General features: G+C 42.3%; 1 protein-coding gene across 2 annotated transcripts in view; it reads left to right on the top strand.

Annotated features, from left to right (window-relative positions):
• The window catches only part of LOC145412494 (obg-like ATPase 1), a 61232-nt gene that overhangs the window by 25489 nt on the left and 10096 nt on the right, over nucleotides 1–25647 (top strand). For both annotated transcript variants that reach the window (XM_080282383.1, XM_080282382.1), the window contains exon 8: nucleotides 3042–3182. In XM_080282383.1, the coding sequence (XP_080138509.1) occupies nucleotides 3042–3182 (141 nt within the window). The remainder of the gene's footprint in view (nucleotides 1–3041; nucleotides 3183–25647) is intronic.

The raw sequence follows: 25647 nt of genomic DNA, 5'->3' as shown, positions 1-25647 counted from the left end.
TGAGGGGGAGGAGGAAGGGCAGAAGGAACAGGGGAAGGGGGGAGAAGGGACGAGAAAGTGGGTGGGGAAGAGTAGTGACGTGGAAGCTAGGAAAGTGAGGGGTAGAGGGATAAGGAGCAAGAGTGGGAAGGGGAGAGGTGATAAGGGACAAGGGATAGATGAGGGGGGAAGGGGAGGGGAAGCTATTATTGGCGGAGTGGGCGGGGCAGTGTCGTGTTGTGATTGGCCGAGAGTGAACGGGACAGTATCAAGCGGGGACAGTATTCCATAAAGCTCAGTTGCCACGTTCACGATTTTTACGCTAGATCTTGAGACAAACTGCCTAAGGACAATTATTAGCGTTTAGGGACTTATTTACTTTTTTTTTTTTTTTTCAATAGCATTTTTTCAAAATTTCAGTGTTAATAAATCCTAGATTTTTTTTATTAGAATAGTTAAAAATGCTACTGAACTGGTTTTTACAAGGTATTAGTATTTCAAGGATTTTTGCACAGTATTAACAGTGATAGAGATATTTTTCATTGTATTAGTAGCGTTCGAGATTTTCTGCATAATATTATCAATAATCTTCAGATTTTTGCAATGTATTTCCATTGGTCTAGATACCTGTGCAAAGTCCGCGATTAGCAATATTCTCGAAATGTCTTTTTTGTCGAGCCTAGCGATTGTCGAGAAGTTTAGTGCCATATATTTATTATTTTTTTCTAGTCTAGCTGTTGTTTTTAGAGGCAGTTTAGCGCCATTTATGAATTTGCCAACTGTACCCAAAACGCTGGCCCTGGCCCCTTGTCACATGCACGCTAACCTTTTTACTTTATGGGCCCGAGTTTCTGCATACCAGTTGTCACCAGAATAATGACTGTCACGCAGTAAGCTTGGAGGGATCCATTTGCAAGCCGGTAAAAAAAAAAAAGAAAAAAGAAAAAAAAAAGGCAGTGCTGTGGAGGCGAAAATCGTAAATGGGGTCTTGGGTTTGGCATGGTAACTGCTGTGTAGTGTGTGTGTGTGTGTGTGTGTGTGTGTGTGTGTGTGTGTGTGTGTGTAGCCATGAGTATAATTAGCGCATGCTGTATAACCTCTCCCCTCCCTCCCTCTCTCTGACACACACACACACACACACACACACGCCTTCTCCCTCCCTCCCTTGGCTTCCATGTGCCAGTGTTACTTATTAAGCTTAAATGTATGTATAATCACATGTTATTTTCTCATCCTCAGTTGGCATCTCCGTGGTGGGTTTTCGGCGTTTATTTTCTATTACCCCCTAAAGGTTTCCAATTTCCCAGTCTAATGAAAACGTGTTACATATAAAAAAAACTAGGAAATGTGATCCGTATATACCACTCGAAGCCATGTTGTAAATCCAGGTTGTAGAAGAGAGCGGATAATCATAAGCAAAGCGATTATCCCGTTATACAAGGTGTTTCGGGAATGTATTTGGAACCTGCATGCGACCCGAAGAACTTTAAAAAATAAAAGATTAGAGGCGTGTTTTGTTTTTTAATTTCTGAGTCGAAGAAGCCAAGGAAAAAAGTCCTAAATCGTAAGCTAAGCCCTTTGCCGTGCTTGATGCATGTAGATATTTTTCGTTTTTTTTTTTTTTCTTTTACTGGGAAATCTTAGACCGTCAGGAAATTTAAAAAAAAAATAAAAATAACGAGTAGCCCTTTCTCTGGTATTGTACACTTGGGAATTGTATTTAGATTAAGAGTAGACGATTTTTATTCTGTTGAGAGAAATCGCAGCAGTCAAAGGGTTAACCAGGGATGCAACGCTCTGTTTATCCCGTTCAGCCTTTGTGTGTGTGTGTGTGTGTTACCTCCAACGATTTTTGCCAGCTTAGGAAGGAGTTTTCTGTCGGGTGTGGTAGCTTTAGCCTTCATCAGTCAACAACACATTCTTTAATAGGGGTCTTTTGTAAGTTGAATTATAGCTTCTAATGCTAGCAGGAATTAATAAAAATACATCTCTTTTAATGTAGGAGGTAATGCGTTAGAACCAACCTTAGTAGAAGCCAGTGGATCAGGTAACTTATGGAGATACCGTATAATCCTTTTTTTTTTTTTTTTTTTTTTTTTTCTGGGTGTCTTTGGTGCCCGACTGTAAAATTGCAGACTTCGAATTTCAAATGAAGGCCCCACCGACAAATGGTTTCCTGTAGCGTCCGTTTCCGTAAAAGGTTTAGGCACGTAGAAGAAACCCGAGCTGCAGGGAAATTGTGCGCGTTAATGGTGGGTTATTGGCTGTGGAATTGTAGCTCTGGCGCCATTATATTACCGAAACCATAGAAGGACATAGATAACAATGATTTCTGTCAGTCTGTGTTTCTGCCGCCTCTGATGTCTAAAAATAAGAGAACCTTGAAAAAAAAAAAAAAGTTAATGTTAGCTGTTGAATTATATCAGCGGTGCCATTTATTTCGGAGCTTAAAAGAACATAGATAATGGTTTCTGCCGCCTCTGATGTCTAAAAATAACTATATATATATATATATATATATATATATATATATATATATATATATAACAGTGATGTCATTTATTACCGTCACAGTAAATACATGGATAGCAATGATTTCTCTGTTATGTGCGTATTGTATTGGCCGACTTAAACCTCTGTATGTCATAGTAACTAGGCATAAAAAGCTGATAATATTATTGATTGTGCAATGATAGCAGTGGTGTCATTTACTTACTGGGACTGTAGTACATGGATATTAATGATTTTTGTGTTTCTACTTCGATACTATCAAAAATGAAACACACACACACACACACACACACACACACACACACACACACACACACACAAAGGTAATCTTGAGTGTAATCCAAGAAATGGCAGAGGTTTTCTGTCGTGTAAACGCTGCCGTGGACGTACGAAGGTTTCAACGCCTAAAATTATCTGGACTACAGTAGCCCATCCTCGGGCCTTCCGGAGAGAGAGAGAGAGAAAGAGAGAAATGGGGGATGGGGGATTTCTTTTATCACGTCCTTGAGAATATACTTACTTCATGCCTTTTTCTCGCCTCCGTGGCCCAGGCTGGTGAAGATCAAGGAGTGGATAGACACCAACGACCCCGGTGCTATCCTCATCCCGTTCTCGGGTGCGTTCGAGCTCAAGCTGGCCGATATGGAGCCCGAGGCCAAGGAGCAGTACGTCAAGGACAACACCACCACCAGGTACTGTGAGGAAACTAAGATTTTTTTTTTTTTTCCAACACCACCAGGAACTTTATTTTTCCCCGGCACCAACGGGAACTTTTTTTTTCCAACACCACCTGTAACTTTTTTTTTTCCCCGGTACCACCTGGAATTTTTTTTTTCAACACCACCTGGAATTTTTTTTTTTATTAACACCACCAAGAACTTTCGTCTTGTATGCTGTATATATTTTTTGCATTTTTTCTATTCAAGAAATTGTCTGGCATTATATTTACCTTGTTTGGGTAAGATTTTCTTTACAACACTGGAAATTTTCTTTTAACACCAGGAAATGTCTTTGTGATATATATATATATATATATATATATATATATATATATATATATATATATATATATTTGCAATTTTTATTTGAAGGAAATTTCTGGTTTTGATGTTATCCTTTTTGGGTAGGATTTTTTTTTCATTCCGTTTTTTTTTTTTTTTTTTTTTTTTTTTTCAGGAACTTTCGTCTTGTATGTCGTATATATTTTTAGCCTTTTTCACCTTAAGGATATTGCCTTTTATAATTACCTTGTTTTTGTAGTTTTGTCTGGTATATTTATCATGTTTTTGTAGTTTTTTACCTTTTTTATGTAGAACCACCACCGGGAACCTGTGTCTTTTATGCTGTATATTTCTGCAGTTTTAATTTTAAGAACTCCAGCAAAAGTTCGTCGATGGATTCCTGCCTGTATTGTGTTCTGCTTTCCATACTTCTCAATCCTCTTCGAATGGAGAATCTTTCCTTCTCGTGTGTGTGTGTGTGTGTGTAAGAGATATTTTATGATAAGGAGAAGGAGGAAGAGGAGGAGGAGATGGTGGAGGAGGATCATGATCATGCTCGTGATGTTGTTGCACTCGAATTAGGAAGTGGAAGAGGAAAGAGCTGAAAATTTTCCAAAAATTACCGTTTGAACCCCAAATCAACATGCTTTCCCAGTTTGATAAGGCAAATAGTATAGAGGAAGTTGGGCTAGAAACTAAATTAACGTATGATGATAGTGATACTGAACACGACTTAACATATGTAAAGCGTAGGAGGGAATATGTGAGCATCTGCGAAAGAGAGAGAGAAGAAAGTGGTCCACCGATGAATTCTCTTCATCCCTAGACAAGTTGATACCAGGATGAGATGATGATGATGGTGGTGATAAGTTAGAAAAAGATGAAGAAGAAAGATTACTCTGGGAGGAGATAGGGGTGGGAATTTGCTGATGATAAGGTGAAAGAAGAAAAAAATAACTCGGGGAGGAGAGAGAGGTGAGAATTTGCTAAAAATGTACAACTTGAATCTCGTATCAGAGGGCATGATAAGTTTTGTCATGAAGAAAATGGGGAGAATTCTGAGTTTGAAAGTAAGGTGAGAGTTTGCAGGGGGAAAAAAAAAAATACAGATTGGACCTCTTATCTAAGCGTTTCCCGGGTTTGGTAAGGTGAGCAATTGGTGAGAGGTGAACGTTTGGATGGTATATGTAATTATTAGGGAGAAGATATTTTATTACATTTAATTGATGGTTTTACGAAACGTGGCTCATCACACACACACACACACACACACACACACACACACACACATTTTCCATATTTCCTTTAAACCTTTAGTACAGTTTTTTCATGCTACATTCATGCTTCCTCCAGACGATTTTATTCAGCTTAAGGAAGACGCTGGAAACTGTAACCCTTAACACTTTCAGCACGGCGACATTTTATTCATGCCAATTGTTACTATATGACATTTATATTCAGAATAAGGTAGATCTTCAAACTACTTCTTGATCTAACTCGTCCTCCTTGCATCATCCTCCGTTGACAGGAGTGAAAGATCTAGTCAGCAACCCATCCTTCATCCATCCACCCAGTCCGCAACCCATCCTTCATCCATCCACCCAGTCCGCAACCCATCCTTCATCCATCCACCCAGCTTGTTAATGTCTTTCTCAGGCCATAATTCACCGATATATCTTCCCATGATCACTTCTTACCCCTCATCTCTGTAACTCACCCTCGCACTTCACCTGTCATTAACCCTCCCGTCCTCATCCACACCTCTTTCTCACCTATCTTCGGTTAACTGCCTTACTATTACCCACATTCATCTTCATCATCGTCCTTAATTTTTCTCCCCTACCTCCCTTCCCCCCACCAACACCCTTCGCTCACCCTCATCCCCACCGACATCCTTCATTCTCACCCCACACCCTTTACCCTCACTATCACCCTCACCCACACCTCTCAGTTACTCACATGCATCTCTCTCCGTCACTCTCCACATCCTTACCTCACCCAGCGCACATCCCTCCTCCCTCTCTCTTGCTCATATTATTATTCATTGTCGCCTGGCGGTGTTACTTATATAGTATTCATCTCTTTTACTCCTAACGTATTCTCTCAAGCCGAACAGTATTGTCTGGTTGTGTGTTTATTTATTTATTTAAAAATAACGAAATGACCAACCGTACGAATATTTATTTTCAAAGTTCTGTAAAATTACAAGCCGTAGTAAAGTTTGTTGAAATGGCAAGATAAAGCAGAGCAAAATAATCGGCCGTATGAAGGTTTATTTTAAAAGATGTGCAGATTACGAGTCAAAGGAGAATTTAGAAGATGGCAAGAAAAAAAAAATGTGCGCGAAAATGCCATGGTGGAAGTGGTAATGGCGGGAAGGGAGGGTCTGGCCACGATTTTATCAAGGGTCTTTACTCACACAGCTTCTTGGGACACCTTAGCTGGATATAATTATGAGTGTTGTGTGAGACCAGGAGTTATTTGAGACGATATTAACACTCCTAGGCTCCCCGGACTCACTCTGAGCTGGATAAAATCATCTGGCTTCGGTATAAATTCTTAGTGTTATCGAGACCTTGAAAGTTAGCAAGTACAGGTAAATATCGACTCCATAGCAGGTGGCTGTTATCAGAAGTTGTTTTGTTTTTCGCATTTAATTAATACTTTATTGTAGTTCTGAGGTCCATGGTAGGTGTATGAGTGAAGGCAAAGGTATTAACAAAGTCTTTTAGACGTCTTAGAAGTCAAGAAAGTCTGGTAAAATGAAACCTGAGGCTCTGTTGGTCCCGTCTCGCTCTCATGACGGTCGCCAATAAAGAAGAGGGATTTACTAGCGCGCAGGACGGTCGTTATGTCCCTGATTGTCGTAGTCGTAAACTTTCTTTTTTTGTCTTTCTCTTATTCCTGTCATTTTTTGCCGCCATTTTTCGTTCTCTTTTGTTTTCGTTTTTTGCGGTCATGTTTCTAGTTTTTTGTTCAGTGTTCGCCGTTCGTTAGGTGTCATTGTGGTTTTCCTTTATTTATGTTCCCAGTTGTGTCGTATTTTATCGCCTTTGTTCGGCTCGGGTTTACAAATTGGTTTAGTGTATCGGGTATTGAATTCGAAGGTCACTGATCAGTTGCGCTGGTCTGGTTATGTGGTATTCAGTGATGTTTATTATGGTGTTTTTATATTTATTATATTGTCTGTCGATGCGTGGTACAGGTTATAATTTAATTTTTTGCTGCAAATAAGTGTAAAGTGGAATTATATGGGTTTTTGTGATGTTAGGAAACGAATTATGTCAACGTACCTGCTGGAATTAACAAAGAACTTTATCATGCTTTTATTAGCATTGTTTTGTTGATTATGTGTTTTTCTGTAACATGTTGTGATTTTTTAAGAGTAATTATAACCATTTTACCGTTCAGTCAGCTCTACTCTTTGATTCTGGCAGACACCATGCGGTTTTATTAATTTGACAGTTAAGTTTTGGGAGCCGGAGTGCAATAATACAATGTCTCCACTGACAGTCCCATGGTCGCGTCAATTCCACTAAATTATTTTGGCCATATCAGAGCGGTTTTATTAAGCTTAGGATGTGTTAAAGATGCATGGCAATGTTAATGTATAATGTTTTTTGTACAGTATATTGTGGATGAGTGATGGTGGCAGAGATAATGGAGTGGTGTGATGTGGTGAGGTAGTGACCAGGCGGATGTGAGGGATGTGGTGGATGTAATGTTGTTTGTGTTGGTCTGACGAGCCACAGGGAGGGAGGCGTCTCATTTCACATTTTATACTCACCTTGTAGAAGACGACTGGGCAGGGAGATAGTTGAGGGAGGGGGCAAAAATTCACCCTCAACCCACCTCCTTCCGTTCATATCATTAGCGTATAATGTGGCGACACCACCGCCCAACACTTGCGTTGTGAGCAGCCTTGTACAGTAAAGGAGAAAAATTTGCCTAATCTTTCAGCTCTTCTTACTTCCCCTTGCAGGCTAGTATCCCTATGCTGAAAGAGAGAGAGAGAGAGAGAGATTTAAGCTCAATAGGACACTAATCAGAGGATGAAGGAAGAAGTTCTACAGGATGCACAGTCAGGGACATACGTTTACCAAATAATCCAATGCGTTTACTTCACACTTGGCTCCCCCCCTCTTCTCTCTCTCTCTCTCTCTCTCTCTCTCTCTCTCTCTCTCTCTCTCTCTCTCTCTCTCTCTCTCTCTCTCTCTCTCTCTCTCTCTCTCCACATTCCTTCGAGGGAGGGCGGGGCACACCCTGTATAAATAATCCCACCTTGCCTTATTTCTACAACTGCCACGCCCCTGCCACCACCACCACGGACTAGGACAGAAATCTTGAGAATGCATATAGAGTTCACAGTCCCGAGGGTAGACTGAAGAATTTGCACTTCCCTTTCCCCTGCCGCATATTACAAAGCTGGTTCGGATGATACCACTCCTCCCCCCCCCTCTCTATTCCTCCCTCCTGTCCCTCTTTCTCCCTCCCCTAACCTTGTCACTGTTATTATGCTGGGTTGAGGAGGGGGTGGGAGAGAGGGGGAAGGGGGAAGGATACAGACCCTCTCGTGGATCTAAATGATACGCCCGTTGTCAGGGAAATGATGAGGACCGGGTGGGTAATTTGGGTCCTTGGTTGTTGGAGACCCGGGCCAGGTAATTAAAGGTGAGCTGGGGACTGGTGATGGTGGTGGTGGTTGAGGGAGAGAAGGGGAGGGGGGAGCGTGCTTGGTGGTAGTGGTGGTGGTAATTGTGGTTGTTGGTTGGTGATAGTGGTGGTGATAATGGTGGTTGTTGGTTGGTGATAGTGGTGGTTGTTGGTTGGTGGTAGTGGTGATGGTAATTGTGGTTGTTGGTTGGTGATAGTGGTGGTTGTTGGTTGGTGGTAGTGGTGGTGGTGGTGGTTGAGGGAGAGAAGGGGAGGGGAGACGTGTTTTGTAGTAATGGCGGTTGTTGGTTAGTGGTGGTGGTAATACTGATGGAGTTGATGGTGGTGGTGGTGTTACTTATATTGCTGATAGATGTGGTGATGGTGATAGTGGTTGTGCTGGTGTTGATGGCAGTGGTGGTGTGGGCAGTAGTTGTATTGGTAACAATGATGGTCTTGATGGAGTTTTCTTGGTGGAAGTAGTAGTATTATTGGTGGTGAAAATAGTTGTGATGAAAGTGGAATTGCTTATTAGTGGTGGTTTTTGGTTATGGGAGGGAATTGAAAATTAAGAGGAAAGGGAATAAAGACTGATATGATATGGTGAGGAATTGCCTCGTAACGAGTACAAACGTGTAGCCTTTGGTTCCTTCTTCCATGCATTTAAAGAAAAAGGGCACACAGCAACAGCTTTGTTGATCCTCTCGAGGCTGTTTGTTACAGGGTACGTTATATCTAACGTAACTCTCATGTCGGAGGAAAGGATAGGAAAAGTAGAAAGGTTTTTGTATTGATGAGGGATTCGCGTTGTTGCAGTAACTGTTGTCGCAAAGTTGGCTGGTGGTGTAGTGGAGCTGGGCAAGCTTTGGTGGGGTTGAAAGTGCGTTATTCCGGTGGTGGATATTGAAGTCTATTTTGCTATGTGTGAGGTTTCCCTTGTTGGAGGTAGGAATGAGTTAGTTATATGGTGAAGATTGAAAGTGAATGGTTAAGGAATAAAGTGGTTTGGGTTGGAGTTGGGGAGTAGGGAATGGAGAAGTATTGCTGGGGTTGAATGTAGTTGTTATGGAATCATTGAAAGTATGTGTGGAGTTTTTCTCGTCGGCATTGATAGGGAAGATGGAGATTTAAAGTGAAATTTGTGGGATGAGATGATCTAGGTTAGGGAATGGGGATGTACTGGTGGAATAGGAGGGTGACTGTCGAGGGTTAAAGTCGTCTTGGGTAGGGGAGAGGAGTTGGTAGTGGTTTTGTTGGTAATAAGCATGATTATGAGAGGGAAATTATGGTTGCTGTGAATGGTGATAGTAGTGTGATGAAATGTAAAGGAGAGGTGGTGATAAATGACGAGTGGTGAAGGCAGGAATAGAGTGCTGCTTGTTATGATGGTGAGGTTGGTCATGGCTTTGATGGTAGTCGAGACGGTGTTAATGAGTATAAATTTCTGGGAATGGTGATAGTTGTGAGAGTTGAGGGTTGTTTCGTGTGATGGAGTATTCTCGATGGTTATAATAAAAGAATATGATGACAGCACTCGAAATGGTGAGAAGAATGGTTTCATAGGGGAATGTTGCTTGGTATTTGATAACGGGGTGGGTAATAATTGCGGTATTGAGTTGGCAGTACTTGTTGAGATGGTGAGAGTGATAAGGTATGGCGATATGGTTATGGTAATAGTGGTGATCATGATGTTGGTAGTGAAGGTGATGGGTGGGTGAACTTCGACACACACCTATATCCTCTGAACACGTGGTACGTGAATAGTTAATTTCCTTACATACTGAAATGAGTACTGACAGTTGATGATAATGATGATGATGATTGCGAATGCCATTCTTTCTCAGACTTATCCTTCACAGACATGCCATTGATGATTTTTTAAGACTGCACTATAATTTTCTCGTCCACTGCCACATCCGTCTCCTTCTTGCTAAATAATCTGAACCGTGCATGACATACCCTCATCATTACTGCGTTCGTAATACCGAAGCATTCCATTGATATATGATAAAACGTTGTCACTAAATTACATGAAAAAAAAGTGTAGTTCAGTACTCGCAGATGGTTAGGTAAAGAGCAGTATATGGTATGGTCAGGTGTGTTGAGTTTCTAAGGTTAGGTTAGGTTAGATTAGGATGGTAAGGGTTGCTAAGTTGGGAGGGGTGACAGTGGTTGGAAGATTAGATGGGGAGTGTGGCAAGGATATAATATTCAGGTAATGAAAGTGGTGGTAAGGGTGAAAGTGTTGGGTTAGGAAGGTGGTAAAGGAAGGAATGAAGTAAGGAGCACCAACGAAAGACCATTCACAGATCGACCAGTCAACATACTTTGTTGAAGAATAAGATCGGATCAAGTCCCTTTCAGATAATGCTTTAATGATGCCCTGCCCCCCACAACCCAGGTAAGCGGTCAACGCTAGCGCCTTCTCGTTTGACAAGAGTTAAATCGTTTTGATGTAACAGTTGTATATTCTAACAGTTATGTGATATTCCATCATTCACTGGAAGAAACATGTGTGTGTGTGTGTGTGTGTGTGTGTACGGAGGGGGGAGAGGTTAAAGAGTTTATTATGTCCCTAGGTAAAGGGAAAAGAGACAGGTGAATGTACAGACGTATAATTGGGAGCAGGTGTTACTGTGTTATAGGACTACAGTTAGGTAGGATAGGGAGTGGATGTTTTGTGAAGGTACAGGTGTGTGGTGAGGGCAGGGTACGGATGTGAAGCGAGGGAAGGGTACAGGTGTGTAGGGAGGACAGGGTACAGGTATGGTGAGGGCATGCTACAGGTGTATACTGAGGGCAGAATGAAGGTGAGTAGTGAGGAACGGGTACAGGAGTGTGGGGAGGGCAGGGTACAGGTGTAGTGAAGGCAGGATACAGGTGTGTAGTGAGGGAAGGGTACAGGTGTGTAGTGAGGGCAGGGTACAGGTGTGTAGTGAGGGCAGGGTACAGGTTTATAGTGAGGGTAGGGTGTGGGTGTGTAATGTAGTGAGGGGAGGAACAGGTGTGGTACAGGTGTGTGTGGTTCAGGTAGCGTCTGACTGTCGCTACTCGGACACGCAATAATGTGATCCATAATAGTGCCCCTCCCAGCCCAGCCCACCCCTACCCATACCCCTCCTCCCTCCCCTCTGTCTGCACCTCATCCTCCTCCCATCCCAGCCCACACTCCTCCTCCATCTGCACCTCATCCCCTCCCCATCCCATCCTACACCATCCCCTCCTACACCATCCCCTCCTCCACTTACCTCCAATTCCCCCCCCCTCCTACCTGCTCCTCACCCTTCCCTCCACCTGCTCCTCATCCACTACCTCCATCCCACAATACCTCATCCCACTGCCCCTTATCCATATCCACTATCTCCCCACCTTCCTCTCATCCCCTCACCAATCCCTACCCCCTCAATGTCCTTCTTTTGCCCCTTCTGTTTGCGACACACCCACTCCTCTCTGTCTCTTGCCCTGTCTACTGTATATCCGTTCACATTCCCAATCGTTCTGACCCCTCACTTATGCTTCTTCAGTACTTATATTCCCACTCCCAATTATATTGCTGCTCCCAATTATATTCCCACTTCCACTCACATTCCTACCTCCTCTTACATACCTACTCCCACTTACATTCCCACCCACACTTACATTCATACTCCCACTTACATTCCCACCCACACTTACATTCCCACTCACATTTACATTCCCACTTTCACTTCCATTCCCACTTTCACTTCCATTCCCACTTCCTCTTATTTTCCCTCTCCCACTTATATTCCCATTCCCATTTAACCCCTTCATTCTGGTGTCAATCTTCCTTATTTTATTCTTGTTGCTGCCAGACGATTTTATTCAGCTAAGGGAATTAATATGCATCTAAAGGACCGTAACCCATTCAGGACGTGATTGGTGTTACCCCTTCAGTCCGATGGCGCATTTTCCTTATTTATTCCTGCTGCCAACAGACTCTTTTATTCAACTTTGGACAGACCCTTTTTACTCTTAACTCTCCCTAATATCGCCATCTCTCCATCGTGAATGCTGAGTTTATACGATAGCAATAGAGTAGCACTGGAATAGGGTGCTAGTCACGAAGTAGTGCTATAGAAGGGACATGGAGCTGTAGTGTTGTCTTATTCTGCCACTGAGCTACGTGAAATAAAGCTGCAAAGGGACAAAAATCTGGGCCAGGTTAGCGTGAAGGAAGTAGTGAACGGATTCATGAAGGTTGTATCTAACATCTTCTAGTTCAAAGGCTCGAATTCTTATCGGATTAGGAAGCTTTTTTTTTTTTTTTTTTTTTTTTTTTTTTTTTAAGACTGCAAAAAATTTAGTTTGCTGTTTCCTGTGACCTCAAGGATGAATCTGTCACACATGTACCAAAAAATTCTTCTTTCCATTTATTTATTTTCCCCACAGATTTAAAGACGACTAAAACAAATATTCATTTAATATATCTTATGACCGATAGGACAAATTCTTCACACATTTACACCCAAGTATCTGGTCATCACTTTGGCATTTTAGTGGAAGGGCAGCAGAGGCCATACGAATATTAAGATTCCTGGCAGACACGCATAGAACTGGTTTTGTGTGTGTGTGTGTGTGTGTGTGTGTGTGTGTGTGTGTGTGTGTGTGTGTGTAGATGGGAAGCATTGACTGATAAACTGGTGCTCCTGTATGTGTTTCGTTGCTGTTTTGACCTCTGTTAGACATTAGTAGTAGTGGTAGACTAGTGATTGTAGTGGTAGTAGTAGTACTAGTAGTAGTAGTAATAATTGTAGTAGGGTTATTTATCATTTTTATTATTATTATTACCCTTTTTATCATTATTATTTTTAAGCGTTTGGTTGTTAATTTTCTTATGTATTTTCCTGTTGCTATTTTAAAATTCCTCCCTCATAGAAGTAGGCAGGAAGGTTGGATGATGATGATGATGATGGTGATGATGAGGAGGAGGAGGAGGAGGAGGAGGAAAAAGAGAAGCAGGAAGAAGATGGTGGTGAGGAGGAAGAGGAGGAAAAAGAGGAAAAGCAGGTACAGGAGGGGGAGCAGGAGGGGGCGGCGATGATGTCGATTGTAGTTAGAGGTGATTAACCCTTCTAGTATTTTTACTTCTTGCTTCCAGGCGATTATATTGAACTTAGAAATTACTCGTAATGAAGGGGTTAATGAAGACTATACCCAGCCCTACCAGCTCGAGATTTTTTTTCCTCCTTACTGCTAATAGACGATTTGATCAAGCTTCGGAGAGCCGTGTGTGTGTGTGAAAGGGTTAATGAAGGCTGTAACTAATCCATTTCGAAAAATCAGTGCAAAGTTAGGTAAGTGTAGATAGCAGGAATGTGACATAGAATATGCCATTGTATTGAAGTGTGTGCAGTGCTTATTACTGTGGATGCATTTACGTGGTTGTATATTGTATTATTGTGCTTGGGAGGGCATATATGTGGTTTTCACCTTAAAATTGTAGTTGTATCTGCGAGTAAGGATAGATAAAAGTGTGGGTGTGGGTGTGTGCGCGTGCGTGCGTGCGTGTGTAGTTAAAAGTGTGCATATGTGGTAGGGTTGTCTCTCCACTCCCTCTCATCCCATTATCCCCTCCCCCATCCCATCCCATTACCCCCTCTCCCCACCTGCACATCCCCACATTCGTCAGGGTAAATAGATGTCATTAGTGTGATAAGCTCAGACTGGTATTTTCCACCCCTCCCCCACCATCCCTCCGAACACACCTTCTTCTATGCCGTACCCTCACTTTTGGTCGTTACCCCTCGCCCATCTTCTTCCCCATTTTTGCCATATCTCCACCTTTTCTCATCCATACTCATTATTATTGTATCTTTCCCTCTCGTTTCTCCTTCCCCCTCCCTCTTCTCAGCTATCTTTTGTCGTACCTCTGCTCTCTCTGTCTTATACCTATCCCCTATCCCTTAACTCTCCTTTGTCTTAACCTTACACCCACCTTCTTCTCCGCCACCTCCAATTCATTCATTATTATACCTTCTCTGCCTCCTTTATCTTAATCCATCCCTTCCACTCTCCCATTCTCCTGCCCCCACTCCTCACCTCACCCTACCTTTCTCCTACTCAGTCCCCTTTACTTTCTGCCCCTTCCTCCTTCGTCTTCCCTCCCACACTCCTCCCTCTCCTTACCCCCTGCCCTTTCTTCAATCATGTCCCCACCCTTGTTTTTCACATCCCTATTCTTGTCCTCCCGTCTCATCCACTCACCCTTGGCTCTCGCTGTCCCAGCCTTTTTTTTTTTTTCCCCGGCCCCCCTCGGTCTTTGCCACACGTTTGGAGACGATATTGTGCGGCCACCATGTGAGTAGATATCAGGCGTTAGATAAATAGATAGATAGATAGATAGGTAGGTAGATACAGTAGATAGACGGGTACACATAGATAGACGGATGGGTATACTGTATAGATAGATAAATAGATAGCCGGATAGATAGATATATTATACTGTTGCAGGAGGAGAGACGAGGGGTGGGGGGAGAACAACGAGCGAGAGGGAGAAGAGGAGGAGGAGGAGGTGGATAAAAATGAGATAGGGAAGATGGAAAAATTGGAGGAAGAGGGAGACAAGAAGAGGGGTAGGAGCCAAGACCCACAGAAATATAATTGCTGTTTTAATGCTATGGGACAGACGAGAGGCCCAAAGAATAACAATACTACTGCTTCCTACCTTATGGAGTTTGGCGAGGTGGTAGTGAGAATAATGGCTTGCTTTAGATCCTGGTATTAGCGCCTTAATGAGGGACAATGGCCATATGTTGTTATTACCCAGCTAATGAGGGAAGAAGCCTGGCATCACTGGAGGGTCGTTATGTGTAGGTGGTAATTTGGCATTGTGTTCAGCGGGGCTTTGTTTTGACGTTGATAATGGGTACGGGGAGTCTGGGTGGTGGTGGTGGTGGTGGTGGTGGTGATTGTAGTTTTAGTGAGGTGGGGATGCAGGTGTGCTTTGGGGAGTTTAATAATAGTCTGGGTAGGTAAATTAAATGGTTTGTGGTGCATTGGGTTTGTTATAGTTCATACCTCCCTGCTTGCAGACACGAACATACACACACAGTACACATAACACAGTTACCGGGATGTAAGTAATCACCAGTACACACACACACACACACACACACACACACACACACACACACACACACACACTCTCTCTCTCTCTCTCTCTCTATGTATACACACCTTAGTTATTATTAGCCTCATTATGAAATGACGTTGCAGAAAAGGACCCCACCAATTTGCCAGAGTAATAATTAACTGGCCAATATAAAACTCATCCATCTCACCATCTCTTCTCTCATATTTTCGCTGTTTTACATTTCGTTGTGTCTTTTCTTTTTCCATTTTGTTTTCTCATCCATTCTCCTCATCTCGCAGAATATACCGATATATTTTTCGTTTATGAGTCAGTTTTCTCTCATTTTAATTTCTTCATTTTTCGTTTTTTTACCTCTTCCACTCATGATTCATCTGTTTCTCTTCTCTTTCCAGCCAGTATACTTATTCTCTTCCGGTTTTTGTTCATTGCCCTTTTCTGCCATTCGCTTTTCTTCTGCGCTTCTTTTCCACTTCATCCTTTTATCATTCTGTCAGTGCTAATATCTTTTTGCTTCTCCTCTCATTTTCTTTATCTTCTCTGTTTATCTCTTAGCCGCGTCATGTCTCATCACCACTTTTCACTTTTTTCCCCACCGAATCTTATCGCTTTCCACTTTTTTTCCCCACTTCTCTTCCCATATCATCTCAACTTCTTTTCCTATCTTACTCCTATGTCCCTTTCCCATGTCCTTTTCACTAATCATAATTTTTTTCCCCACTTTTTTTTCTTCTCTCCACCTTTTTACTCATCATTTCTCCCCTTTTCTTTACCTTCTTATCATCTTCGTCATCTTTCTTTTATCCTGTTCTTCTTCTCCGTGTTTCTTTTTTTTAGTCTAATTCTTTCTTATTTAATTTTCTGTGCTTTCCTCCTCTCTTCGGGAGGCTCCTTTCCTCTCCTCTCCTTTCCATTCCTGTCCTTTCTTTTTCTTTTCTTTCCTTTCCTTTTCTTTCCCATCCTATCCTTTCCTTTCCTTTCCTTTCCCTTTCTTTCGAGTCATCAGGTGATAAGTTAGGTAGGTAAGATGGGCGAGATTAACTGATAACCTCACAGTTAACCCCGTTCATTCATAACGTCTTTTATGATAATTTATTTATTCATTTATTTATTTAATTTTTGCACCAGACATTCGAACTGGAGAGTGTAGATAGAGAAGCCTGCATTAACCCCTTCACGGAGGTCCTCCCCAAGGTGAATAAACTACTGTGGTGATGAGTTAAAAAAAAAAAAAAAAAGAATTGAAACGTATAGAGAGGAAGGGGTTCAACTGGTATGGGATCGAGATAAGGAATTTTGTGAGATTAGATGGGAAAGTTGGAATAGATAAATAAGCGATGGGATCTGAGATACAGGATGAAGGTGAATGAGTAATTGTGGCAGGGGACAAGGTGGAGAAGTGTGTTACAGTGAGATATGGTTGAGTTCGACAGGAGATAGGGGGGAAGGACGAATTACGTATGACGAGGTGATCCTGAGGACGAAGGTGGGTAGGTGGGGCGGGGGATGAGGTGGAGCAACGAGGACCAGGATCGAGATGACAGATAAAAATGCGAAATGCAGAATGAGGTGGAGAGGAGGAGGAGGAAGAAACAGAAAATAGTAAAGAGGAGGAGAAATAGAAGCCACCAGTCATTAATATGTAATCGTACCCTTTTTACATATGACAAAACGTGCGTTAGAATGTAGAACAGAATATGATAGACTGGCGACAATATAGGTCGTTAAGTGAGACAGGCTGGGACAGAGGACGAGGGAGAATAGATGGGGTACGAGGTGAGGGAGGGGGTGGACGAGGCTGGACAGGTGGGGCAGGTGGGCATAATGAAGGGTGGGTGGAGGTAACATTACATTCGGCCGACCAGGTAATGACTGGAATCTGGCCGCATTTGTCACTGGCCACAGGACGACCCAGGTGGAATTAGCTTGATCTACTCGTCCTGTCCTTTTTTCCTCTTGTGCTCTCCTTTTTTTTTTCCTGTTGTCCTTATTTTCCTTTTGTCCAGTCCTTTTTTCCTCCTGTCACGTCCTTTTTTCCATTCGTCTTGTCCATTTTTCTTCTTGTCCTTCGTTCGTCTTGTCTTGCCCTTTTTTTCCACTCGTCCAGTCCTTTTTTCACTAGTCCTTTTTTCCTCTTGTCCATTCCTTTTTTCCACTTGTCCTGTCCTTTTTTCCACTTGTCCTGTCCTTTTTTCCACTTGTCCTGTCCTTCTTTCCACTTGTCCTGTCCTTCTTTCCACTTGTCCTGTCCTTCTTTCCCTTCGTCTTGTCCTTCTTTCTCCTCGTCCTGTCCTTTTTTCCTCTCGCCCTGTCCATCTTTCCTCTCGTCATGTTTTTTTTTCCCTCTCGTTCCATCCTTCATTCCTCTCGTCCCATCCTTCTCTCCTCTCGTCCCATCCTTCTTTCATCGTCCCATCCTTGTTTCCTTTCGACGCATCCTTCATCTCTTTCGTCCTGGCCTTCTTTCCTCTGTTCCCATCTTTTTCCTTTCGTTCTTTTACTTATTTTCTCTCCCGTCAGTTTCTTCCTATTTCTTCTTTGCATTCTAAGTTTCCTCTCGTCCTTTCACGTTATTATATTCTCCATTTTTCTCTTCTTACGTCCTTTTCTCTGTTTTCTTGTCTTTTATTGTTTTCATATTTTTTCCCCTTTGCCTTCCCCTTTTCCCATTTCGTCTCGTCGTATCCATATCTTACCCTTCCCTTCCTGTCGCTAGATCCCTCTTTTACATTTTCTTTGTTTCGTCTCGTCTTTTCCTTTCTTTTTTTTTCTCTCTCTCATTCTCTGTTTCCGTTGCTTCCTCATTACTTGCATCTCCTCTACTTTCTCCGTTTCCTCCCCCCTCCCCTCCTTTTCTGTTTTCACCTATGCCTCTCCCTATTTCGTGTCGTCCATTTTGTTTTCACATTCTTCTCTTGTTCTTCTCTACATCATGTTTCTTTTCAGTATATATTTTCCTTTCTTTCTCTCTGTCTTTCTTTCCTTCTTTCTTTTTTCCTGGCCTTCCCCTCCTTCCCAGTTTGCTTTCGTTTCTTCGGTTCCTCCATTCGTCTTTGTCCTCCTGTTCTCTCTCCTCTTCTTCTCATCCTTTCCGTTCTTTCCCTTTCTCTTGTCTCTTTTTCAGCTGGTCTCTTCCTTGTTTTACCCTCCAGCCTCCTCTTCCTCTCTTGCCCTCTCCTATTTTCGTTGTCTGAATAAGCGCGCCACCCACCGAGGGGGTCGTGGGGACTCGTGATTTTTTAATTACTGTAGTTATGTTTCACTCAGCAGTCGTAAATAAGTATCTCCCCTGGTCTGTTACCAAAATGTTATGTTAGTTTATTTGTGTGGATGAATAATGTGAGTGAACGCATGAATAAGTGAGGTACGAAAGTTAGGTAGCATAAGAACAGATGAAGGACAGAAATTGATAGATGAAGCATAATACAGTATACTAGTATAGAGATGCTCACAAGAGTTGCATCCCTTTTATATTGTCTGCCATAATGACCCTCATGAGGTGGATAGCATAAAATCTCGGTCACGATATTTTTCCTTCTATAACCTGGCAGGCGAGGGAATCCCATTGTGATGTACATTGTGTGTGAATCGTATGCCATGAGAGAGAAAGCCAGGAACTTCGCCGGCTAAAATAATGAGTAACTACAATTTTCCAACACTTAATTTTCTATTTTGTTTTCCATTTCCTCTATCTGGCTCCCTCCCATCCAGTATATTAATAGGGAAGTGGGTTAGCCTGAAGATTGTTTATATATTACGTTTTTCATTTTTGAATATATCTCCTTTTTTTATCTTCGAATTTTTGCAGTTCTTGGGAGTTAGCCTGAAGATTCTCTGTTTCACTCATTTTCCTGTTTTGAATTTTCTCTTATTTGCTTATTCTTCCAATTATTGCAATACCAGTGATTGGGATGTCATAAATCCACACGAGGAACCATTCGCCCCCGCCACTCCCTTTAAAAATTCATTAGCGGGAGAGGCAGGTACTGTGAGAAACCACTAATTTGATGAGGTTCGATGGGTTCCCTCTCCATCGCGCGGGACGAGGCATTTAAAAGGTTCACAGGTGGTGGCGGAACGAGAGGGGGGAATATATTCGTTAATTAAGTACACGTGCATCCTCCTTGATATATGTGGGGGAAGTCGCACCTGAATATATTTACCTGCGTGTTGATTGGCAGGCGATTTTTTTGTTGGTGTTATCGGTGTAATTAATAGATTTTATTTATTTTTTGTAGAATAGAGCGATATTTTTTTTTTTTTTTTTTTTTTACGAGGCAAAGATAGTATTTCCATATTTCGTCTTCTCCCTACGCAATATAGCTTTGCTGTAGAGGAGTGTTATCATACGCTGTGTGATTAGATTTTTTTTTTTTTTTTACTTATTTTTTCATTTAAGCTTAAAGATCATTTCGCTGTCGTAGCTAGAAATCGTTTTTGCATGATGAACAAGGGAAGGGGTAATACTGTTTTTGTTAACTGAATAAAATCGCCAGTTAAAGATTGTCAGCATTCCCAAAAGAATACAGGGATGGTCTTGGGGTGGGAGTGAGGGACTCAGACCTCCTTCCAGAAGTTGATACACTAGGGATTTGTGTTTTCACGTTATGAGTTTACATAGTTTGACATGTAACCCTGTAAAATTCTTTTAAATGCCTTGAAAAGGTGGAGATAGGAGGGTGTTCGGCGTTGTTTGTCCAAATCTGAAGTGAAGTGGTGATAGAATGGCACCCAGTTATGTTTGAATGAAAGAAGACGTAAGAAGTAAATACATAATGATCTCCACCGTATGACTGAGACCATAAATAGTTCACGTGTCCCGTCTGTGATGTGTGAGAAGCGCACCTGAAATGTATTTATTTATTGGGACGTTGATTAACCCTCTCACTTCGATGACGTACTCAGTTTACCCACGCAACCAGCAGACGATAGCGTTCAAGTTACCAGCAGGTCACAGCCTCGGGCTATAGATAGATAGATAGATAGATTTTTTTTTTTAATTATTATTGGTGACATGGACAAGGGAGGGAGCAATTCAGATTCTTGCCGATTGAAGATAGTGTAGAATCCTGTCGAGCAGAGGAAAACGAATCTTAGTTACGAGAAGAAAATTACTGTGTATTGTCATAAGGAACGTACACTTAAGACGGCCCGTTTTTATTTTTTATTTGCCTTCATATATCGCTTTAGTTTTGCGGTTAAGCTTGCGATCAGTTTCATGTTCTTAAGTCAAATTTTTTTGGGGGGGTTTGACAAGAAAAGTAGAATGCGAAATCTTCCCGTATCTCCCTGAGAGAGAGAGAGAGAGAGAGAGAGAGAGTTCCAAAGACTGCTGAGCCTTTTGTAGTCGGGATGACTAGTATTGTATTCCAACAAACGCCAGATTATTTTAGTCAGCTGAGAGTGAGTCACGGGAGCCTCAGTGTTAGTACTGTCGCCGTGAACCATCTCCTGGTCGGGACAACTCTAGGACTATTTCAGCTAACGGCGCTCAATTTTATTCAGATAAGAGCGAATCCTAGGAGTTAAAGTATGTAGGGCAAACTTTAAAGGAATGGTGGCAAATGAGATTGCGAGTAAGTAGAATAGACACTAGAAGTTTAAAAAAATAGGGCGGAAGTAAAGGAGAGACGATTTAGAAGTTAGTAAAGGAGAAGCGATTTAGAAGTTATATAGTAAAGGAGAAGCGATTTAGAAGTTATATAGTAAAGGAGAAGCGATTTAGAAGTTAATGAAGGTGAAACGACTTAGAAGTTAGAGACGAATGAAAGTGTATAACAGAATAAGGTTTAGCACTCAGACTCCTGTTACTCACTCTTCTAGATAACCGTGAGGCGAAAGTTGTTTAAACAGTCGTTAATGGTGACGACATTAACTTCCTGGCTATTCTGACAGACTCCCGGTTGAATAAAAACCATTTGACGTTAGGTGGCATAGAGGTGTTCTGACAATGAGAAGGTTAACGAGGACGGTCTTAATCCATTGGGTCTTTTTACGCTCTGACTAAAATCATCTGGAGTATGGCTGAAGGAAAAGAAGGAAGTTAAAGAAAGTAAAACTTTTAAAAGAATGGAGAGAGAAGATTTGTAACCTGCTCAGCCCGACTGCAGGTTTCTTATTAGTTTTTTGTTGCTGTTTTTATTTATTTATTGAGGAGAGATATTACTAACTTGAGGCGTTAAATGTATACTTCATTAATCCCTTTTGTACGAGAGGCCTCTTTAAATGAATTAAGACATCTGTAATTAGCAAGAATAAACTTAAGTATGTCATCAGATTTCAGGGAGGAAATAGGCTAAAGGTAAAGCAAAGAAGTATGGGAGTTGAGGAAAGGAAAAAAAAAAAAAGTAAGGCACAGAAGAATGGAAGGGAAGGAGATAAAATTGAAGTAAGCTTAGAAGAATAAACTGAGGAAAATAAAGAGAAAAGCATAGAAGAATGGAAAGGAAGGAGGTTAAAAGCAAGCTGAGGAGAATGGAAGATGAGGAAAATAAAGAAAAGTTGAGAAGACAGGAAGGAGAGAGGGAGATTAGATGAAGGGAAAGTATTGGAAGTAGAGATCAGTTAACGTAAAGTTGAAATCGTATTGAAAGTAGAAGAGACTTTGGCCCTTATTCTTGCTGGTTGAGGAAGTTCCCCAACATCTTTTCCTGAGTGATTTATTTTATTTATTACATCTTTACTGTCCTCTTCAGTGTTACATAAATCCTTCCCATATCCCCATACGCTGGACAAGTAACGTACAGAAGTATATTAATAACCAGCCATATCCAAATATAAATCGCTAAGGAAGAGGTGTTAGGGAGCTTCCTTAACTGACGAGAATGCAAGCGTAAGACCCACTCGCAGATTAATATATTGTCTGGCGTTAACTGGAGTCTGGAATAGAGAACTAGAGTTGTTCCCATCATTAAAGGGTTGATGGTGTAACTCGAGGGCTCTCATATGCCTCACTCAGATGAATGAATGTCGTTTGGCATTAGCTGGAACACAGTACTAGACTTCTACCGACCATGTAAAGGTTAAAGAAGACGAGAGGTTAGAAATAACGGAAATATTGCTGGAATCCTTTCAGTACGAGGACGCTCTTTTATTATATTTGTCCTACTTCTCACAGTTTTGTTCGCCTAGAAATGAATTATAGTATATAGTGAAGCGATTAGTGAAAAAAGAGTCAAAGCTCCTCTACAAGCTGAATAAAGTCTTGTGGAGTGAGCAAGAGGAGACATTAAAAATAAATAAATAAATAAGTGAATAAAAGAAAATGCTACCACCAAATGAGAGGATTTTATTTTATTTTTACCGCTTCCAGACGATTTCATTTAGTTGTAAAGGAGTTAGTGAAGGCTGTATCTTCAGCAGGAAAAAAATGAACTAAACAAAATCATCTGGGGACAGATAGAATACAGTGAAAAGGGCGGCATTGGAGTGATAGGGAAAATAAGAGGAAATTGAGAGGCATGGAAGTATAAAATCATGTCAAAGAAGAATGGAAGTTTTAAAAGGAGATTAAAGAAGAAATGCACATGAAATAAGAGTCAAGCTCGTAAGAATGAAAGTCCAGAGATGAATGTGCGTGTGGTAATGAAAATGACTGTAGGCGGGACGTGTGGGAGCAGGAGCCAATGGGGAGCCGGAGTGGGGTTGTGGTAGTGCTTACTGGCCGACCAATAGCAGCCGGGTGCGTGCGTAGACCCCGCCTATATTTTTGCAAGCCCTCCCTCTCCTTGCCGCCCTCCCCCTCCCCCATGTGTACCTCCCTCACTCCCACCTTGCATGCTTACCTTTCTGGCTGTCTTCCACCCCCCCATCCCTGCATGCTTACCTTCCTCTCATCCTTTTCTTTGCCTGCCATCTTTACTTCTCCCCGTCCCCCCCTCCCTCCCTCGCTCGTTTGACCTTACCACTCATCTTTCTCCGTCTCTACCTCTACCTATCCTCCTCCTCCCTCCCACCTTCCCTCCCTTGTATATCCTTACCTTTCATACCTCTCCCTTCCTCCCTTGTATATCCTTACCTTTCATACCTCTCCCTCCCTCCCTCACTCACTCACTCACTCACTCGCATATCTTTACCTATCATCCCTCTCCCTCCCATACTCGTATATCCTCAGCTCTCATCTGTCTCGCTGCCTCACTCCTATCATCCTACCTATCATCCCTCCTCCTCCCTCACTCATATCCCAACGTATCATCCCTCTCCCTCCCTCAGTCGTATATCCTTACTTCATCTCTCCCTCACTAATAAATCCCTACTTCATTTCTCTTCCTCCCTCACTCGTATATCCCTACCTGTCATCCCTCTCGTGCCTCCTGTTTCACTCTCATCCTCCACTCTCCGTTCCCTTACCTCTTTCCATCATCCATCCTTCCCTCATATCTCCCTCCTGTCTCCCGTCATCATTTCACCCTCCATTCCCCTTCTTTCTCCCTCTATACGTCTACCTTCCCTCTTGTTTCCCTCCTCTACTTTTTTTTCTCCACCTTTCCAATCCTCTCCCTCGTTCTTGGATGTCTGTTTGTATTTTACTTCTGCAGTAAAGTATAGATATAACAGCCATTTAGGCCCGTGACAACAACCATCATCGAAAAATACTAAGCGGTCTTTTGCTGTTTGCTTTCCTTCGTACTTTGAATTCCCTCCATCTCTTCTCTCGCCATCATCACCTCCTCCCCTTCTCATCCCTCTTTGCAGCCCTCTTTCAGTCCACTTCTGCCTTTCCTTCTTACGTCCCTTTCACACCTCTCCCTCCTTTAATTTTCATCACTCGCCCTCCATCCCCCTCTCGCCAGCATCATTTTTGTTTTCACCTCCCTCTCCCATCATCCTTATATCCCACTCATTCCATTATACCATCATTCCTCCTCACTTCCCTCTCAACCCACACCCTTCCTCTCTCCCCTTCCCTTTATCCATCCCTTCACTTTCCATCATCTCTCTCTCTCCTTACATCCCTCTCATTCCTCTCCCTCTTCATTACACCTCTTACATCCCTCTCGCTCTCCCTCCTTTTCTATCCCACCTTCCGTTTTTCCTGACTTTCCATTTCCTTGCCTTTCCTTACCCCTGCACACTGTGTGTAACCCTGGCCGTGTCATTGCTCGCTGGGCAAAATAAATCGCCTGCGTAAATAAAAATGGAACTGCCGACTGCTATTGTGTCATCCTTTTATACTCTCTCTGTCCCACTTCCTTCTCCCTCTTTATTTGCGTTTCGTCTGTATCTCTTCCTTCGCTGCTCCTTATCTTCCATGTCGCCATCATCCACATCCCTCTTCCATCTTCCTTACCATCTTTTTCTGCCCGTCTTACATGTTCCCTTCTCTTCACTCCTTGTCCAAAATAAATCGGCTGGGTAGATAAGGAGTGGTCCCTGTGTGTGTATGTGGGGGGGGGGGCAGGGGGCTGTGCATGGGTCGCCTTTCCTTGCCCGTCCCTGCGCCAATCACACATGCAAGACGCGTGCCTGGCCTCTGTATACCACGACTCACAGGCCATAATGGACGCTAAATAACAGCCCCCAGGGGTATCGGGAATGACCATTGTCCCTGCTGGTGTGTTGGAAAGAGGGGGGCGGGAGAGACGAGCTAGGGTACGCGGCAATAAGGGGAAATTGTAAAAGTGATTAGACTTTATCACTGTCAGTAGTCTACCTGAAGCATTATTAAGTAGCCTGGCTCAAAAAAAAAAAAAAAAAAAAAAACTTGAAGTGTTGGAAAAATTTTTATTAAGTCTTAGACCTCCGGAGTATTCCCAGGAGCGAATAAAAATCGTTTGGCGTTAGCCAGTTATAGAAAAGTAGTCTGGCGAAGTTAAACGGCAAATGAAGATAGTGTACTAACTCGTAGGCCACGAGAGGTTCCCCAAGGCAAGTAAAATCATCTGACGTTAGCCAAATAAAAAAAATGTCAGTCGAGATTTAAGGGTCAAGAAAAGGAGAGGGACGCAAGTACTAACCATGAGGTGAGTAGTAGAGACGTGAAGGAAATTGAGGAGGAAGACTATAGCGAAGGGTATAAGAAGGGTATATGGTTCAGTAGTACATAAGGGAAGGGGAACTAGTTATTAGCCAAGAGGAAATAGGTCGAGACAGGTAAATTAGAGGACGGGGAATGGCGACAGACATAATATAGACAGTGAAGGGGGGAAAAAATGAAAGGGTGGAGGGGGAAACGGAAAAGGGAGGGACCCTTGCTGGAAGGTGGTGTTATCTCTATGTATGTCCCTCTGTAACAGCCCTATAATCATTAATGCAGCCCCTGGTAATGATAGGGATGATAGGGAAACGCCAGGCAAGGTAATCATGAAAGATCTTAACCAGTTCTTTATAATTCTCCTTATAGTAGCTAAATATTACCATGAACCAGTGTCTGGTATTTTTTCATGCTGTTGT

This window comes from Coenobita brevimanus, chromosome 93 (genome assembly GCF_032717465.1).
Source record: "Coenobita brevimanus isolate Jiangsu-jjx chromosome 93, ASM3271746v2, whole genome shotgun sequence".
NCBI classification, from domain to species: domain Eukaryota; kingdom Metazoa; phylum Arthropoda; class Malacostraca; order Decapoda; family Coenobitidae; genus Coenobita; species Coenobita brevimanus.
This window is presented reverse-complemented; position numbering and strand designations above follow the sequence as displayed.